Source organism: Echeneis naucrates, chromosome 15 (assembly GCF_900963305.1).
Source record: "Echeneis naucrates chromosome 15, fEcheNa1.1, whole genome shotgun sequence".
NCBI classification, from domain to species: Eukaryota; Metazoa; Chordata; class Actinopteri; order Carangiformes; family Echeneidae; genus Echeneis; species Echeneis naucrates.
In genome coordinates this window covers 6,945,042-6,965,567 of record NC_042525.1, presented here as the reverse complement: position 1 = coordinate 6,965,567, position 20,526 = coordinate 6,945,042, and the positions used below count along the sequence as shown (strand labels likewise).

General features: G+C 38.1%; 1 protein-coding gene across 1 annotated transcript in view; it reads left to right on the top strand.

Annotated features, from left to right (window-relative positions):
* The window catches only part of adgrb3 (adhesion G protein-coupled receptor B3), a 104,033-nt gene that overhangs the window by 25,113 nt on the left and 58,394 nt on the right, over positions 1-20,526 (top strand). The window contains exon 3 of the mRNA XM_029521018.1: positions 17,918-18,028. Coding sequence (XP_029376878.1) covers positions 17,918-18,028 — 111 coding nt within the window. The remainder of the gene's footprint in view (positions 1-17,917; positions 18,029-20,526) is intronic.

Here is a 20,526-nt window from a genome sequence, read left to right as displayed (position 1 = left end):
AAAACACAAGCTGCTCGTTGTTTACATATTGCTTGAATTAGCACCTTTTAAAGCTGCTTCTCATGGCAGTCAGTATCACTTAAACCAAGGATCTTATCTGTCTCTAAATATGCACATGCTGTTCAATGGCTGCCTGGTTTCATGCCTTAGCAAATCCTTGGTCCTTTATTTCAGGAACGGACAAAATAAAGTGGTGAGATTTAAATCCTCCCTGCTATTTCTCATGTCTCATCCTCTTATGGAGGCTTTGTATTTAGGAGAGACAAAGGAATGCCTAACATCACCCAAATCTCCTCCCTCCTCTGCATGTCACCCCCATCCTCTGTTCACTTCCCTGAAAAAAAAAAAAAAAAAGCTGCAGAGAATTTATTGCCGTAACCACCACTACTGGCCAGCTGCTTTAGATTCAAGTCACATCAGCTTGGGAGTCTCAATAATGCCTTTAAATGAGCCAAGTTCTCATTAAAAGAATTTCAAACTCCCCACTAAGACTTGATCTCTTATCCACATTCCTATTGCTTTGTCGTTTAACAGAATATGTCTTAAAGCAGGACCTTGAAAACGGACAGGGACTCTAAATTCCTCTCGACCTGCCTTTATTTTGGATGGAGTGATATGCATATTGGTTGACTTGGTTGCTTGGCAACAAGAAGCTGGGCATGTGATTTTGTTTTTTTTTTTTTTTACACATTTAATTAGGAAGTCTTGTCATAATGATACGCGGGTTAGCTCATTTCGGATTTTTACCCATCTGAGACATGTACATCTGACCCAGTTCAATATCACACAAAGCATTCAAAGATGTGCCACATTCCTGAACCACAGCACTGAATGAATGAAGACTCGAAAAAAAAAAAAAATTAAACAAGAGAAAGAAAACAAAGCAAAAGACAATTTTACCCAGATTGCATGGAAAAGACGAAGTGGAAATAGTACCTGGCATTAATAAACATAGTCAATATCTTCCAGTACAGAAGCTACATCCAGCAGACGACAGAGCATTGAGCCGCAGCGAGTTAGCAAACAAAAGTCTTCTTGTTTCAACTCCAGCAGCCGCACTTTGTGCCGCATGTGGCATTGCGGTCTCATTTGCCCTCCCCTTGCTCATACAGAGATGCTGCTGAATAGATAGCAGGCATGACTCCGTTGGAGTTGGAGGCAGGAGGCGGTGGATGAAAAGGCTTCATGCAAGAACACACAAAGCTAAGAAACAACTCCACAGCCATAGGATGGTGAAACTCATGTTTTATATGCTGGTTCTCTGATTGAGTTCTCTGCATCTCAGTATCAACTGAATGCAACTCAAGGAATTCCAAGCACGCGGTGAAATGACTAAATATGAGACCACGATTGTCTGTGCAGAAATTCATGACAATCCAGCCACTGGTTGTCAAGACATTTTCAAAAAAAAAAAAAAAAGAAAAAAAAAAAAGGGCAAACTGAAATTTCGCCATCGTTATTAGGACTGAGGATCAAAAACGGCAAACCAACATTAAATTTACACACCACATGAATCCTCCATTATTATGGACGATTAATCATACTTTTTATTGAGGTCAGTAATGGGTACGATCATTTGACTTAATTGCAAGTGTTTGCTATTGAAAATATTTGTGTGCAAGAGATGATTCTTCTAACTGATTCATCTCTTAATGGCCAAATACTCACATATATCATGAAACAGTGACATGCATGAATAAAGCTGCAGATACAGCCTTCTGTGTCAATATACTGATGTGTTATCTAGTGATTTTTCTCATGAGTAGTCCCACAGGAGACTACTTTGTGTTATCAATATCATATTTAGTTAATTGTTTGGATGCTTACTTATGCTGCAGGGTCCACTCAGTTACCATGTATTTATCATCAGATTGTATATGCAAATTACAAGATCAAATAACATAATTGTATGAGCCTCAAATGCTTCACAGTCGTATCATGTCGAGTTTGACCCTCAGTTGATGCAGAACTATGCAAATGCATCCTGACTTTCCGAACACCCAATCAATAGGACTAAGCTTCACAATTGATGTACTTCTGCTATCCGGAGTACATTACAATTAAAACTTTACTGTAATCTTTAAAGGAGTGGTGTGGGAGTTGTTAATTGTCCAGATTTACAAAGCAGAACAAAGAACAGTCAGAGGACGTGTAGAAAGGGATGAAGCAGCAGTCGCGAATAACTGAGCAGCCTGCTGTTGGGAAGAAAAAATAATGAGAAGAAATCTCCAACTGATTTGGGCTCCTGTGAGATTCCCTTTGGAAGTCGTTTCCACTGTTTGTGTCAAATGCTGAAGACGTGTAAGAGAGTAGGTGTCTGTGATGCGTGGTAAAAATGCTGTTTTTCACAAAGCGAGGGTCCTCGGCTAATCATAAGTTGATAATTGAGTGGGTCATTCGTTGCAAGCTGCCCAACCACAGTTGACTGAGACAAGACAGGCTCATTTGCGATGAATTATTGAGAATGTCATATAATGAATCATGTCTGCTGCCTCCGTAGGGTGCCTCGATGCATTAAAATTGCTGATTGCTCTAACTTAAAAGGAACGTATTGCATTTTGCATTAGCTTATAAATACAGTCATGGAGAAAGAGCCCGGGCTCATTAGTTTTAGCTATTTACGTGTCAGTGTATATTAGATAAAAAAGTTACAAGTATTCTGTATATTGAACAAATGATTATGCTCACTGCAGATATGGCCAGTGGTAGCTGCAGAAATGCAATTATTTGCTTTGAAAATGTTTATTCTATCAGCATTATGCTATGACTGGGATGGAACACAAATTGGTGTCAGGTCCCGTTGGGAATTTTTTTTTTTTTTTTTTTTTTTTTTTTTTAAATCGGATGTCAGTTTTTGTTCTTCTTCAATTTATGGTTCAGTTTCTGAGCTATGTATTACGAGACACTAACCTTCGCTCTTCCTGAGTTTCCTGTCAGTTATAGTAATGCGAATTTTATGCCCCACTGGTGAGGAATCTGTCTTATCTGTCTTAATAAAATTGGACTAGCATTTTTGTTTTATTTCCAAACACTAACTTATGGCTCAAAACAAGCTATTTTCCTCTCCGAATGTATTAGATATCAGTATTATGGCAGCACCAGTGGTTCTGCTTATTTAGATCCGTGTGCCTAAATGCCACTGCTGTCTGCCTCAGAAACACCGCGAGAAATTAACAGCAGGGGATGCTAATTGTTGCCATGAAAAATGGATGTGTAGACATTTAGTACAAATATGTTGCTTTTTAATGTGAGAAACTGAGACGAGCTATGACATTTTTCATTGTGGGATTAAACAAATTCATAATGTTATTTAATCGGTCTTATGAATGTGAATCCCTCTTTTATGGATAATCTACAGTCTGGGGTGAGGGATTCTGTTTTAGTACCAACACTTTAATCTGCAGTGGCATTTTCTACTGTAGCATCATGGTTACACAATACCACATTTAGGTTTAGAAATATTAGCTTCTAGACCCTGAGTAATAGCAAAACTCTACTTCATATGGGGATAGTTGGCCAATCACATAAGAGATCAATTACAGCTGTTGATCAAATGCCAAATAAAGGAACATCTTACATAACTGAGCACAGGAAAGATTGTGGAGAAACAGAAGCTGTGTGGGAGATGCTGGACTATTTCCTCTAAGACATGAACAGCAATAAAACAGCATAGTATAGCATTTCATTTCTTGGTTTGAAGATTTATTTTCATATTCATATTACAGATGATGAGTTTGTCACAATTGAACAGTTCCCATGAGTCTTGGCCAAAATGGCATGCTGTCAAAGGCCCATCAGATGTGTTGAATGCAAACTAAATGATCTAAAGTCAGTAAAAATTATGAAGTGTATTGATTTTACTATCTAGTAATGATTACAGCTGCTGGATTAGTTTATCCATGCATTCATTCATTCATCTTCTACCGCTTATCCGTTTCTGGGTGACGGGGGTGCTGGAGCTCACATCAGGCAAGGCAGGGTACACCCTGGACCGCAGGGCTGGGTTAGTTTAGTCAAGAGAAATTGCAGTATCATGTCTTTTTATATATATTTTTAAGAGCAATGAAAAAAAATTGATCAAAGGCATTGCCAGACTGAATCCAGTGACAGATTTCCTTACGACGGGCTCACAACAGCTGGAATGGCCATATTGTAACCCGAGAGAAGTTACTACATAAATATTCAGCACCCATGGGGCTACACCCATCTTCAAACTTGAATTTCAGTTTGATCATAACTACAAACCTGTAAGGTTTGTGATATTATTATATTGACAAACTCTCTGCTCGGACGGACATAAACACCTGCCAAAGTACCCAAAACTGTCCCCGCGGTAGGTCGCACTATGGTAGCTGTCTCCACGTTTTGTCATGATCGCACAAACATGCACGCACACGAGCACGCGCTCACAAGGTGAAAACAATACCAACTGCACGCTGTCACAGCTGGTAAAGAGCTTACTTTAAAAAGACAGCAGGACTCTGGCACTCTGCTATCGAGGAAAAGGCGGGACGAGTCAACAACCTCCCCTCCTCTGAAGGTGATTGCCTGCTCTTGAAGCCATCCCACTTAATTTAGATCAAACGCCTGTCAATCTTGTGCTTTCATTTCCAGAACATCAATATAGCAATTCGCTTGCAGATGTTCAAGCACAGGGAAAAATTCTGTGTGTTGCCAGAACCCAATAAAGGTGAGGTATGAACGCATTGATAAGTTGGACATTACGTCAATCAGGCTGTCACTCGTGTCTGTCTGTAATCTGACATTTTGCCCATAACCTCAAGGGGCACTGCTTCACATTATTGAATGTTTTTTTTTTCCTAGCTCATTATTGGAGCCTTTCTAATCTGTGTGATCTTTTTTCTTAATGACATGCCGATTGTAAATAAGCATTTTTCAGAAAAAACTGAAAGGATGGAAGAATGAATAGGCACAAAGCAATCAGCTGATGACTATAACTACAACAAATAATTTTATCCAAACAGTCCAAATATTCAATTTTCAGATATTCAGTCTACGACAAGGCAAAGTACAAAGTAAACAGCTGACATCTTGGAAGCAGCAACTAATTTTCTATCAATTTGCTAATCAGGTAATTGAATTATTTCCTCAAATTTATAAAGAGCCATTGGGATACAAGAGTGTAGACCTATTAATGATTAGGGTAATTATTTCGGGATGGAAGCGAAGCAGTACATGATCCAGCTAATGTTGTATATCTTTTTTAATAAAGCTGAAAAGCAACTTCCAGCCTTGGAATAGATACGTGAATTGCCCTGAAATAGTGTGGCTTGCGCACAGGTTGAATGAATATCCTACAAAATGGTGTGGATGTGGTCGTCCTCTTCCTCCAAGCACGTGTGACTGCTGCAGTTTCAGCACTGTCTTCTCTTCTTATATGTGGGAGATTTTTTCTAACATTTCCCTAAAGTTTTGGCATTTGATTTGAGCTCATTAATAATTTAAAACAACCATAAAGTTCTCCAAAACTGAAACCACATCCGAGGCTGTTGAAGCTGGAGCCATAAAATAACAATCAACAACAGAGAAGCTCTTTGCATCCTGTATCCCCAGATCTGTTATATTGACACTTTTGGTTGTTGCATCATAAACTACAATGTATCAAGTTGTACAGCATTAAGAGAGGGCAGACGAAGTGCCAAATCACTTTTGTATTTGCATATCTGGGCCGATAAACACACTGGCAAAGATAGAGTAAATAACACCAAGCAACTGTCTGAGTGTATTCATCCAAGTTATTTCTTACACACAATGAGTCCATTCTTTTTTAAAATTATACATTTTTACAAACTACTTATGCTGGGTTCACACAGCCCTCAGTACAGAGCAATATTTTTCACCTTAGCTTTGGAAAGTTTATTGAGGAACATCGTGCAATTATAACCCTGCCATTCTATTTTTGTCTGCATAATATTCTGTAAATACATAAAGTACATACAAGAGTACATTGTGAGCTTTGATTACTCTATTTTCCACCTTGCGTCCATTGAGATTCAATTACTGGCTGAATATCGTTGATCTATGTGACGATTCAGTGCCGCGTGGCTTAAAACCCGAAAAATACAGAAAACATTCATTCATCATACCATCTAAATGCTGTAATGAGGCAAAAGGATAGTCAAAGAGCAAAAGTTCCTTTTCCCATTTTCTGCACCAGCCCCCTTTCTACTGTACATCTCGCTCACACTAACACTGTGTGGGGGAAAATTTGGCTATTGATGTCCTTGAACTTTTGCCTGGTTTAATAAATTCTAATTAGATTAGAGCAAGAGACTGCATGAAAAGACAGCTTTTTTTTTTTTTTTTTTTACTTTGCTGATTAGAGTGGAGTGAAAAAATGTATGCATGCTCCTATTTTTTTTTGCATAGAAAAGCTCATTAAGGTTGCTCTCACAGAAGTGGGCAGAAATAGGCTTTCCATTCTAGTTCATGGATCACACTGTTGCCCAAGAAACAGAATAAACAAGCGGTTATCGTCATACGTGGAATTGTTGGGTGCTGAGTAACAGATGCGTATACCTCACAGAATTATAATTTATTCTGCTGACAAATTTAAACACTGCAAGTCATTTTATCTGACTCATCCAGGCAAAATTCCTCTCTCCAAATTAATTGCTTCAACTGGTACCATCAGTGAATTGAAGAAAGGGATATCTTTTAAATTACCTCCTTTTTTCTAAAGGCTTAAAGCACTTTGGCTGAGAGGCACAGGACCTAAGCACTTTGACAGGATATCAGACAGATACGTCGGCAGTAACATGAACTCACCCATACAGCCAAAGCTATTCAGCCATAGCGTTTGGCAGGAAGGGAACTAGGGTGTCATGGGCCTTTAAAACTCTGCGTTCTTCTGCAGCGAGCGTGTCGCCAGCTCCCTATTTCACTGCTCTGCAGCGCACAGCTGAATGGACAGCAGCCATTGTGTGCCCAGATAATGCACTTCAATCATCCTTAATGTCATCATAGCTAAAAAGGCTCAGAAGCCTGGCTGAAGGGGCTTTATTTGCTCCATATCCGAGAGGAGAAATAAAAGTTTTATTAATAAGATTTAGATTTGTGCTTGTTTTGCACACTAATTATACTGACCAGCTGGACCTTGGTACAGTATGTGTATAGGGACGGGTATGTGAAAATGTGCCGTTAGCAGTTTGCGATGCCCATATGTTGGCAGCCTCTGGGAAGAAAACATTGATGCAGCAATGTTTAGCTTAAGGCCAATTTAATTCACTTTGTTGAGGTGTTTTTATTCATAACACTTAATATTCTGGACATGGTCGGGTGTGGGGACAGCTTGCGGTGTGGTAATCGATTCCATACATTGGCTAACGGTAAGATGTTGAATGGCTAATTGACCACAGTAATGGTGCATGGCTATGTGGTGGACGATGGAGACGTGCACATTAAAAAACAATTAATTTTCAATACTAATGTCACTCTTGGCTGCCTGTGCTGCTGCATATAACAAGGAGCTGTCACTGATAAGTCATTTCATACTGATGCAGGCTATGCAAAGTAAGAAGGCCCTTTGAATTGTTGGATTAAGACACACTTGGGCGGTTATGTTTTAGAGCCAACTGTTTGGAATTTAAGATTTTATTTTTTTTAGTTTTTTTTGCCTGATGAATCATTTTTTGCAAAAGTCAGGATAGCAAGGCCTGGTCATACACTGATCACATTTTTTGTTTCAAGCTACTGAGTCAATTTTCCTTTACTCTTGTTTACAGCATATTCCCATCTGCCTCCAGGCTCCTCTGCACTTTAGCAGTTCCAAGTCACAACAAGGCATCATTTATAAAGTTTTAATGGCTTCTTTTTCCTGAATTCTTAGCTTGACCTCAATAAACCACAAATTTAAATTCTAATTTTACTGTGTTAGAAGCTGGGCATTATAAGAAATTACTTTAAATGGAGCCAGCGGGTTCAGCCATCATTGATGAATACTGCTTTCTTTCTTGGAGCAAAGTGTTTGCTAGAGGCTGTTCGGGAGAGTTTGTTCACATTTTTTCATTCCGATTTTGATTTATTACTTTGAGTGCATGTTTATTTATTCATTTTTATGCATATGGATATTGCCTTTGATATGATTACAGTGCACTACAACATAACAAAAGCAGAGCAAAAGAGCAAAATACCCACACTGAAGCAACAGCTTGATTGAAGGATCACAGTAACCTAATTTCCCTGTATAATCATCTGTGTGTAAATGCTGTGTTTAATAATCTTGTTAATGCTCAGAAAGCAGTGGAAGTTTACAGGAGACATCTTTGTTCACGTCACATTGTCAAGTGAGGAAAATGGAGCAACTATGTTTTTCTATTGGATGCTGCTGCTTTAGCCCAAAAACAATTATGCCTTTGTTTCATATCCCGCCACCAGTGACAACACAGCTGTTTGTACACAGACAAAGCACTTTGCATCTGGTTGACACCACAGCCCGTCACATAGTAAAGGAGAAACAAAATAATAATATGAAAGACAAATGAATGGAAATTTTCTATTATTTTTTTCTTTCATTGGATTTTGAGGATGGTCCCAAACACCTCTAGTGGATACTAAAATAAAAGCGTTTTTTCGGGATGCAAAAAAATCATAAATAAATAAACCATGATTTAATTATTTAATTTTTAATGAACTCTTCTCTGAACACAAAAACAATATTACCACTGAAACCAAAATTAAAGGGACAAACACTGCATTCTCAAAAGTACAGTTCAGCATGATAGAGCATCTTTGATCTATTATTTTAAAAGGTACACAGTTTGTCATTGATATAGGATACTCTGGATTAAAATTAAAATAATACCCGGGATCATGCTTGGGTCTTTGCTGAAAATATTTTGGAAAATCATTAAAAAGAAAAAAGAAAAAAAAAAGACTAGAGGAGACATTTAACTGAAGTCAAACCGAGCCCGATTCAAACGAGGTGCCTGGTCACATTGTGTGGTGTTTGTCTCATGAATATTGTGAGTTTCCATACATCGTCAGGTGGTTAAATCCCATGACTCTTGAACTGCGTGCCCCTTTGTCCTGGGATTGAATCCCTGCAGGCTTTTCACGCTTGTGTTCTCACCATTCTCTCTCTCTCCCCAAACACTTAACAATCTGAACAAAGAAGCCAAAAGACTACAGGTGAGAGGAATGTGTACAGACAAACTGTCAGATTGTGGTGATCACCTCTCTCATTGTGCAAAATAATAATAGAATAGATCAGATTAATGTAGGCTTAACAATGCAAATACCCATTATGGCACTTTAAGGAGATAAACACTTGTTAGTGTGAACTGTGCTGAGTTAAAAAACAACTATCCGTGTACTTGGTTTTCAGACTCACACCTCAGACTCTTGGTTATCTAGTTATGTTTGATCTAAGAGCTTCTTGTAAAAGTGACCGATAAAGAATTATTGGTATTGTGAACAAACTGTACCTACCTAACCTATCAAACTGTATTTCATAGGTTAGAAAATATATAAATAGTAATTCCAATCCAGCGCAGCCACGCAAGACTTTGAAACTTATAATAACAATCATGGGTCCCGTGTTCCCACCCCGGACAGCAGAATCCATTAAATAAAAGTCCCATTGCGTTGCTGTTGTGTGAGAATATTTCAGCACTGCCACTGTGTCCTTGTAATTATTTTGGAGCGCGTATTTGCTTTGAGCTAAGCCAATGAGCCAAGACAGGGCATGTTGCAGGCATCTTCCTCATGACTAACTTGCATATGACACAATGCTCCTTGTACTGATAGATGCAGGGTGGCAGTCTGAAGCAGTGGGTGTTACCATCGCAAAAGGATCAGACATGATTGGTGCTGTGGAAAAGCTGACAGCATGAATTATGAAAGTCTCATTACAGGCTGTTGGAAATGATTAATCTTGCTACAAAATATGGTCATCCGACCACATTTGCCTCCATGGTTACAGAGTCCATATTGTGTTTTACTCCAAATTTCTTAGGTGTATCGTTTCCCGTTTATTAGTAAGGAAATTCCACAGCGGCTAATCCATGACTCTATTAAATCGAAGGTCACTACCTGATATGCCAAGCAAAATGGCTTAGAAAAGGACAAAGTATGCTCTTTGAAAATTGGCTGCAGTCGCAAAGGTGCTAAAAAATGTGTCATGTTTCTCACTTGACAGATGCATTGCTTGGCATGGTGGCGTTGAGCTTGGCAGTGTGCGTGACTGCCAGGTCATCTACTGGGGTTTTGTGTGTGTATACTGATGCCAAATCAGGTTTCCATATTTTTTCAATATCCCTTCTATCGAATTATTTTAATATAATTATTCCAAGGGGTACTAATGCAAAAAATGTACAGCAATATATTATGATCATATCCTTCTAGTCAAAAATTTTAAATACATTTTTCTTAAAGTGAAGGACAAAAAAGTATTAAATGCTTTAAGCCGGAGATTAGTGTCTCAGATGGGAAAGTCTCACTGTTTCACAGTGTGTGTTGTTTCTATACTATTCATATAACATGACTTCTCTGTTTGAAATGGTTTCATTAGTAATCCACTTCCATCCTTGTTTCTGTCGGTGCACAGTAGTCCTTTCATTTTTGTGCCTGCAGCAGCCCCACTTTTAGTCACGGATGGTTCAGCAGTGCTGCTCTTTGAGAAGTCGGGTGATTTTGCAAGTTATAAGCAGCAATCTTGGCATTGCCTTCACTTTAAAATGCTCCATAGGCGGATCCATTTTCTGATAGCATCATGCAGCTGCACTGAATACCCGACACGCTGCTCACATTATCATGCAAAGGGTACATCGTTGTGAAAACCCAGAATTGATGACAAGGAAATGAGCATCTTGATTTGTTGTGTTTTCAATCTTCCGCCTCCATATTTGAACTAAAAGGAAGTCTTCTTTCCATGTGATAAGCAAGCAGTTGTTCATAAAAAAAACAAAAAAACAAAAAAAAAAACAGTAATGCTTTTGTTACCAACTTGGCAGTTTATTATAGAACACATGTATTTAAAATCCTGATCCTGTAAATATGCATCAAACTACGTGGCATTTGACAGAACAGACACTCAATTTTTTGACGTCTGGCTGAGTTGAAACAATATGAAAACAGACAGCCTAAGCACGTTCCCTCAAGTGTATGAAAAGGAGGAAGAATGATCTGCTCACGGCACCCAGCAACAGGGTTTCTTGATCCTGCGCTTTGATAACGTCAGAGCTCCATCTAGGTTGCTTTGTGAGGTACTGCTCAATAACCTTGTGATTTAGCATTGTGCTGGATACTATCACTGTAATCTCTGGTAGCCACTCATTTGCCTGTACATCAGTAACACAAACTGTATGCTCTTTGTCTACAACAGAGTGTATTCCGAGAGCGTGTCTCACTCCATTTTTAGGCAAGTTCACATGACTCTCAAATGAGGTGCAGTGGAAGTTGCACAGAATTCTAATTTGGCTTCAAACTAAATCATTAGGAGAGTCAACAGGAAGCAAACAGATGGCAGAAGGAATATGATGGATAATTGTATATCTCAGAGGACAATTCGTAATTCGTATCTGATTCCGTGCAACCCCCTCATTTTCTTAATGAAGGACTAATTGAGTATTTTAGATTGGCTCAAGCATATGGTCCCTCCAATAGTGAAGGATTTGTATAATAGCTGTAAGCAGATACATCGCTGGAGATTGATACAACTGTGATTTTTAAGGTTGGAGAGATGTTTATGAATCAGTTTGGCTGTGGATGTCTCTTAAAATGAGGTGCATCTTCATTACATCTTCATCGTCATTATCATATTTATTATCATTTTTTTCCCCACATTGAATAGCAGTCTATCAGTTTTGTCTTGAACACTAAAATGTACTACCTCTAATATGTTGGCATAAACAAAACAAAAAAAAGGAAAATAAAAATAAAGTTGCAGAATTTGTACTGATAATTGTATATTGGATGTTTTTCTTTTTAAATGTAATGTATTTTTTATGTATTCTAATGTAACATAACGACTGATTTTCTCTGCTTTTCCCCTGGAATGTGTTTTTATTACTGCAATCTCTCTCTCCCCCCCCCCCACCTATTGTTAATTGTAAGGGATTTTTTTTTTTTTTTTTTTTTTTATATAAAGAAAAATCCATTACAAATCAGCATAGGCTTTGATCCTTTTTCTGCATCGATACGTCCCAAACAGATGAACGGGTGATGTTGGTAGAATCAAATTTGCAGACCCTTAAATTACATTTCAACTATTTCAGCAAGTAGTTAATTTTGCCTTTTGTAAAGGTTAATGCCTTTTGTGTTTGAATGTATTTCCGTTGTAAACAGAGTCCAATATATCTACAAATATGTAATTTTAGGCTACTTACAACCACAGAAGTATCACTATATTTGACCAAAATGAAATGTGTGCCAGCCTCAGTAGCTCAGCTGTTAGTAAATGGATGAAAGTCAGGCGTGGGATAGGGAGGTATCCCTTTTCCTGGTCTGCATGGATTGTCTCTATTTTGGGAACATACACTCTTCAAAGTGCAGTAGTAATGAAGTGCCTCTCATTAAGAGCTACATTTGTGACAGCCAGTCAGTCAGGCAGGAATGCGCGGAGAGCAGCGAGCGTAGCACCCCTGATAGTAGCTACCCAAAAGGGCTTCTAAGTAAAGGCTCATTTCATGCAAGGTTGGACACATCAGTTGGTGGACATAAGGCCAGCTTTTACTACCTTTCAATAAAATTACACACGGAATGTGTCCACACGGTGAAGATGAACCTGGAAATGACATTTTTTCCGCTGGACTCTCTGTAACTGGCGTGGTCAAAATTTCCATCATGCAGCAGATCAAAGGCTTGGTGATGACAAAAGGTCATGGACCCAGGGAAGTTTAATTCTCTTTGTTTGCTGAGTCGTTATCTAATCCTAATGCACACCACATGTATTTCGGAGCAGGACACTGATTAAATCAAAAGGTGAATATCTTTGTAAATATGGCCAAAAATTAAACCTGAGAGTATCAATGAGCTCTGATGGGTCAGAAAAGCATCAGTCCAGTAAATCAGACCATTGTAAATTGTTTGCCTGGGGCGGGAATAGGCTGTCCAGCCCTATCCATGTTTGTACACCTTTGACACTGATGAAAGCCTGTGTTGCCAGGACACATACAGCAACACTGTTGCTTCAGCTTCTGATTGCTGGTATCCTTCGTCTATAACTAGCCTATAATTTGTCGTCACCTGCTGAGGTCTCAGCCCAGCAGTGACTAGGTCGTTGAGCCCGCACAACCAGTAATCTGAGCAGACATTTTGTCCCATATTTGCCCACAGATTGTCATTGTTTTAGCTGCTCCACAGCTGCCATGTCTGCATGCAGGTCTGGCTTTGCTAACAAAAGCACCCCTGGAGATGAGCCTCCAAAGCTGATTGAAACAGAACAGTACTTTTCCTTTCCCTCTTTACAGCAGCCGCATGCATCTCATGGTAAGATCAAGTTGCAAAGTAGCCTGACTAGCAACCCAATCATTTCAGCTTCTTCACTTGAGAGGGGGGTTATTTCTGCTTGAAATAGAATAATCTAATTTCCAGCTCTTTTATTTCTCACTTGATTTGTAGGTAATCCCTGTGAAGCAGGCAAAAATCGCTGCCCTTATAAAGTGATGGCACAGCATGTTGGCAAAAATCAGCTCTTTTCTTTTAAAACTTTTAAAAAATGTATGTTCTTTTTTTTGCATGCATAGGAAATAATTGCTGGTTTGATGCAAAGTGTAACTGAAGAGTTACACTTATTCCCTTGGCCACTTAAGGACTTATTTAAAAGTAGAATGCGCTGCACTGGTTGTGTGTTTAGTTTGTAGGAGAGTATTAGTATTAGAGAGTAAAATTCATTTTTCATACCATGTTGAGATGTGGGCTACTAAGTTGCTAATGCTAACAATTATACAGAGCAATTCTATCCACATACATGGTCTTGCAGCCATAGTGACTCTAATCTGAAATCTTAAGGGAATCTGTGGTCGTTTATACTTCAGGGAGACAGAAGCCAATTTTTGTTTTACTGTTCATTGCACAGAGGAAATTTCTAACAATACCAATGTGTAACAACATTTAATTAGAATCCACGTCTATGAAGGAGAGATTAAAATGTATGCAAGTCTTCATGCTCTAGACTAAAGAGAATGATATCAATGATACCATTCAGCTTTTGTACATTTCACACAACATGCAGCACAGTGACAGCATTTCCATGACAGTACCTCGGACACATACGCAGGCACATACGGCAGCTCTTTGTACAATTTAAATTCCAAACGTTCCCTCGGTTTATTTCATAGAATTAAAATGATTTAGAAGATGATTGAATTCTACTTGTAAGAATTATACAGTATGAAACTGTTCTTGAGAAGGCAGTCCTTTTTAATTCCCACTCACTCTCTCTCACACACACTTTTTAATGATTGCTACAAAAAGCTGAATGTCTTTAGCCTAACAGGTTTTTCCCTGTAATAGAGGGAAATGTGGATGTTGCTGATCTATTTTCCAAGGTCATCCAGGCAATTCACCACCTTATTTTACACAAATGTATTTAATTCTGCACAAATATATTGGCTGTTTCAGAAAAGTATTGCTGCTACCTGCTATTTTGTCAGACCTGCTAAATTTCACGGTCACCGTCATTCCTGCATAAATACGTGAAAAAATCTTTGATCACAAGACACTATGGCACGCTTTATCAGTGGTACATGCCATCAAGGTTATTTGCGTGCAAAATAAAGAGAATGAATCACTTATTGCATTGAAGGAAGAAAAGTAGCGATGGCAACAATGATGGATTTCTCTGAGTGGCGGTGTCTCTCTTGTTGCTGAAGCATGATGGTTGATGGATATCAATAATAAGTATTCTCTTAAGTCCTAACTGAAGAGCAGACACCTCATCAATCTTAAGCTTAGTTTCCTTCAAATCAGTTTAAAGGTTCAAGTTCAAAACTTCAAAATAAAGCTGTCTCGACCCAAAAGAAGTGCTAAATGCATCATCTAAGCTTTTTGCCTGGCAAAACAACGAACACATGTTGTTTTGGGCTGACAAATGACAACAGAATGTCCCTCCAGTTATTAAAATTCTGCTTTGTCTCTCGAGTTTACCATTACATCGCCATAGGCTTGAATACGATCTGGTAGTTCAACGAAACCGTAGTGCTTATTTCACGGTACCGTCCTGGTGTCGTGTTTCGACATCCCGCTCTTTCCCCATTCTACCTCAGGCTCTCTGAAACACAACGTTAGGATTAACATCTTGGCTTTGTGGCATGAAAATAGACTCCAGTCTCACTCAGTGCTGAGACTTCTCATGCAAAAAGTTAACCAGTGTTCATTTGTGTACCTACAGGTTGAGCTGTTTTTAATAGCTTCCTGTCAACACTGATTTAGGTAGAACTGCGATGATGGAAAACTTTAGATTTAAACAACCTGTGACGTTTTATTCATCTTCTGTAATGACTATTTGTATACAAAGTAACTTACTGATATTTATATAGTCTTTGTCATGTGCAGTGCTTTTGTTGTGTTGTTCATCATGAGGCGCTCAGAGGTGGGTTAGATTAGGTGTGACTGACAGTAGGACTAATATCGCTGTTTAATTGACTGAGCTAATCAATATTTTGCATAGGAAAGTCATTTTTAAAAAGTTATGATGGATTTATGAACAATTACAAGTAAAGCCAATCATGCTGATTAGCATTTACTACAGGACAAAATAAAATGGAACCGCCTCCAACACCATGTTTAGTAGAGCCTGTCCTCCTTTGTACTCATTTACTTATATTAATCTTGCTTCTAAATGTCAACAATAGAAGAAAAGAAGCAGGAATTAAACTTTTTCAGTACAGTGAATAGTCTGAAAGACCCAAAATTCTGGAGCTTGGTTCTTAATAACACGGTGGTTAGTTTATGGTATTCAAGAGACAGGATCGCATTTGGATTTGTACAAAATTGCACCTCATTATCCTAAAGATTCGATGTCACTGAAAAGCAAACGCATTAAAAGAATCAATGCAATTTTGTAGACAGTGTCCATGCCCATTTGGTCATAATGAGAAGAGTAAGTTGCATGAGAGTGCTAACGCTACAGCTTTTAGCGCTTAGCTCCATTTCTATAAATTCATTAAGCAGCAGCATGCCCCGCTTATTATATGATCTGCAAAGTAGCAGACGCTCAGGTTGACAAAATCTGTCAGCCCCTTTCCCTTGCCAATGGGGAATTGGTTCATGATCCAAAACACAGCAGGGTAGAGCCTGAAATGCAGTAAAAAAGAAAGAAAAAAATGTCAAAGTATCAATAGTTGTTTGCCTCTCATGTCTGACCGTTGGCACAACTGTACAGCGTGTCCAATCGCCAGCGTACCTACACATTCCTTGGCACCGCGTTCAGACTGTGCTTTCTGCTTAATTCCAGCAAAACATATGTGGACATGATCAAATCAGAGTGAAAGACCTTTGAACACACTTCTGAGCCACGTTACTTTGTGCAGTCATGGTTCTGAAGACATGAATCAGCATCAAAAGGCTGCAGGGGTTGTTTCTACCTTGTCACTTGCTCGCCTCCCATTGCACCTTCTTCATCTAATTTATAAAATATGTCGAATTTAGCTTTTTATATATATATAAACACTCACACTGGGATTGTTGTTTGAATATAGTTCAAAACACAATGACTTTTTTTGCCTTGATTTATTTTGTATTTTGTCTAATCCAATCATGGAACATGTTTGCTGATAATAATTGGTTGATGCTTTCAGATTAAACAGCTGTCCCCTTTTTTTTTTGGTAGGAAAGTGATTAACCATATAATTAGTCATAAAATTTAAGCTTTCAGTGGAACATGACCAAATGAGATGACAGATTTCCTCCTCTAGGCCTCACTGCACAGGAAGGTCAGTCTGTCTGCATTTTGCATTCCGCTGTAGGGAACAGGAATCTGAGGCTACAAACAATCCATGAAGTGATGATATGAACATCTTCCCTATCAATGGCTGATGCATTGTATTGTCTAATGTACTAACATAAGCTATGTGTGAGTATGTTGTTGATGCATCACCTGCATTGCCTATTTGCAAATGATATAATCACCTTCATTAGGACCACACTGACAGAAGTAATGGGTTGTTTTTGTTTTTTTTTTCTTAGTAAACCTGTTAAAAATCGATTTGCATGAGCTATTTAAGTGAGTAAAATATAACAGTTGTTTTACAGAGTGTCACTTTGACTTAAAACAGCTGATGCAAATTCTGCACTAAATGCAATATCAAATTACTTTTCTCAGTGTGGCATCAGAACTCATTTTCTCTTTGTCCCTTCATGGGAAACAAAGAGGGCATATGCATTGTAATGAATACAGCTCAGAATACATTTGTCTAATGTTACAAAGCTCAAGATACGGACTGGGTCAAAAAGGAAAAAATAAATAAATAAAAAAATTCCATAAAAATGACAAACTGTTGAGGAAACTGTGGATCAATAGCATGTTATGTCCATGACCCCCCCTCCTCTGTGGCTTTCTGATGGCTTACACATTTTTACTTTCATTTTCCTTTCTTTTCTTTTCTGGGTGTACAGGAGGGTGGGGAGGGAGGCAGCTGGTCTGATGAAGTGTTTAGTGTCTTTATATAAAAAAAACAAAACAAAACACCAATGTGAGTTTATCTGCATGTTTGCTATGTGTCTACGCTGTGCTTTCAAGCTCAATTAATACTTCCAACTCACCCTTATAAATTCGTTGCATTGTTCTATGCCCTAGACAAACGGTCAAATTCTATACAAACTTGTGTGGTCTTTGTTTCTAGCCATGTACTGCAGTTGCTGCGAACATCCTGAAAAACAGTATGTAATAAGCTTTTGTTCTCAGAACATCATGTTTAAGCCTAGCTTTCATATGAACCTCTATTTTGTCCCATAGAATATGGAATGATCGGAGAGCATACAGTAAAAAGTCAGCGGCCAAGATCAGTTCATGACACAAAGGCCCTGCAGGAGCAAGCTGAGTCTGCTAAATTTATGGCACAAACTGGTAATACAATAGTTATGTTTCTTTACTTTATTTTGTTAACTAAACTTAATTTCATCATGCATGCTCTCTCTTGTACTGCACCTTTTAAGTGGAAATGTTTTGCATTATTATTTTTCCTCTACTCATTCTCTATTGCTACATATGGAGTAGGAAGATAAATTTCCCATTTCTCTGAGTATTTACTTTGACTTTAGAATATAATTGGGTTTTGTGGGTATGTTTGTTTTATTGGTTAGTTTTTTTTTGTCACATAGTGAGTTGGCAAGTGGATTGCCCCATACAGTATATTCATGGAACATTAATTAAACAGCAGTTTAAAACCAAGGCCCCGATGTAGTTAATCATTTCCTTCAAGGCGTGATAAATTAAACGTCATTCGATGAAAAAGCCACCCCTTCAGCCAAATATGAAACACATACTTGGCAAAGGTTGAACTGATAGATGCTGCCCTTAGAGATAATATGAAGCTATGTGGCTTAATCAAGTAAAAACAAAAAAGCTGAATTGATCTAAATTCATTATGACATCTATAGCACACCGCTTTAGTAGTTTTATTAAATTATAACATTGTAATAAGTGACAACAATGTTAAAGTCTTTATTTTGCCTTCATTACTGAGTCATTTTTAATTTAATCTGTCTAGAATTATTTGGATTTATTTTTTCGTGGGTGGGTTTAGCTCTAGCTGCTATTGACATTTTTATTAGTTTTTTATTTTTGAGAAATGTTTTAATTTTTTTCCATGTGTTGTCCCATTTAAATTGCTGTCATTGTTAAAAAAAAAAAAAAAAAAAAAAAAAAAAAAACCTTTTCATTTCCATTTTAATTTGCGACACATCATACATACTGTACATGCATACGTACTGGTACTAACATACTCTCATTAACACCTCTCCATTTTACACACGCTGTGAGAAATGTCGTTTACCTGTCCAGTAGCATCGCCGTGCTTTTCTGTTTCTCATTCTCACACAATTTACTCTCCCTGTACTGCCTCATTAAACAAATTGATCCACCTTTCAGTCTATTTTATGATCTGCAAAATTAAGGGCAGGGTTTTAGATCCGTATTTGGCTGAATCTACGTGTCCTTGATACTACATGTTGAGAAAATACTTTAGAGCATATTGTGCCTAAAATTCTAATATGATTTGATGACTTCCAATGACATAAATGTATTCAGAGCTGCAATTGAAACTACTCCTCTAATGCATAAAGCATCAAGCTGAAAAAAAAAATACTTCACCTAGGGCTTTAACATAATCAAACATCAATTATTCGGTGACTGATGTAGAAATTTGATTGTCAACTCCCTTGTCACCATATAATGTATTATTTTGTCATTTAGGCTCCCATGGCTTTGGAAATCACCCCACTGCCTCATCATAAATGCAACTTTATTTAGCATTTCATGGCTTTTTGACATTTGACCCTGTTGGAGTATGTAGATTGAAAGGCTCGCTGCTGTTTTATTCCAATTACCCTGGTCTTATTAAAATTTTTTAATTTAACTCAAGTGAACTTAAGAGCAACATAAGAGCTATCTTCCATACAAACTGCTATGCTATATATAATTATTCAGTGACAATCTGTCTGCATGCAGAGTTAGACTACTTCAAAGTCTGCTTGCCAAAAATTTCCATATGGGCTGAAAGGCCTGGACCATAGAAGCAGAATCCATTTCCCTTCTGCGGCTTAAATACTCCCCATTACGTTTCCTTCTGGGCACCAACAATTGAAATTTGAATATGTTGAAAGCAGCCTACACGAAGCCATGTTCACACGCATGTAAATGGCCGGGATTTACTGAATAAAATCAGCTAGCTTTCACATTTTCCACCTCTGGGAGTTAACAGGTCAAGATGGATTGAAAAATTATTTGGAAAAACAGAATATGCTCCACTGTTGTCAAGGAAACTGGATAGTTTGCTGCAGTGCAAGGGACTCCACATCTCTGAACTCTCTCTGAACTAACATCCATTAAATTCCATTTTATTTTCTCAGCTGTTGTCTTTCTTGCATGTCACCACGTTCTTATGAGATTTTGTTTGTTTATGCTGATTTCCTCACTTTGTTAAAGCTTATTCTTGGGTTTTCTAGAAATGCATGATTTTTTTTTTTCAAAGACAAACTGAAACAGTTAGATGTCACCTCGATGTCTGTGGTTCATTCTTACAATCTTAGCTACGCCTTTTCTGTGATCTTTGCATAAATGCGCATTTAAAGTTGTGAAAATAAATCTGATTGATACATGCATCACCGCTGCACTCCGATGATGACTTAATGCAACGGCTCTCAGGGAAATGCACACACAAAACACTATCGTGCTCCATAGTTAAAAAAAACAAACAAAAAAAAAAACAGAGGAATGACACCATTAATTCAGCATTTATCAAAGATCACATAAAGGTTGCACAGATGCTACAATAGAGCTTCCTTAGGCTTAAAAGCCCCCACCTCACCCTCAACGTGACATGTCGGCCCCTCCCCCATTTTACT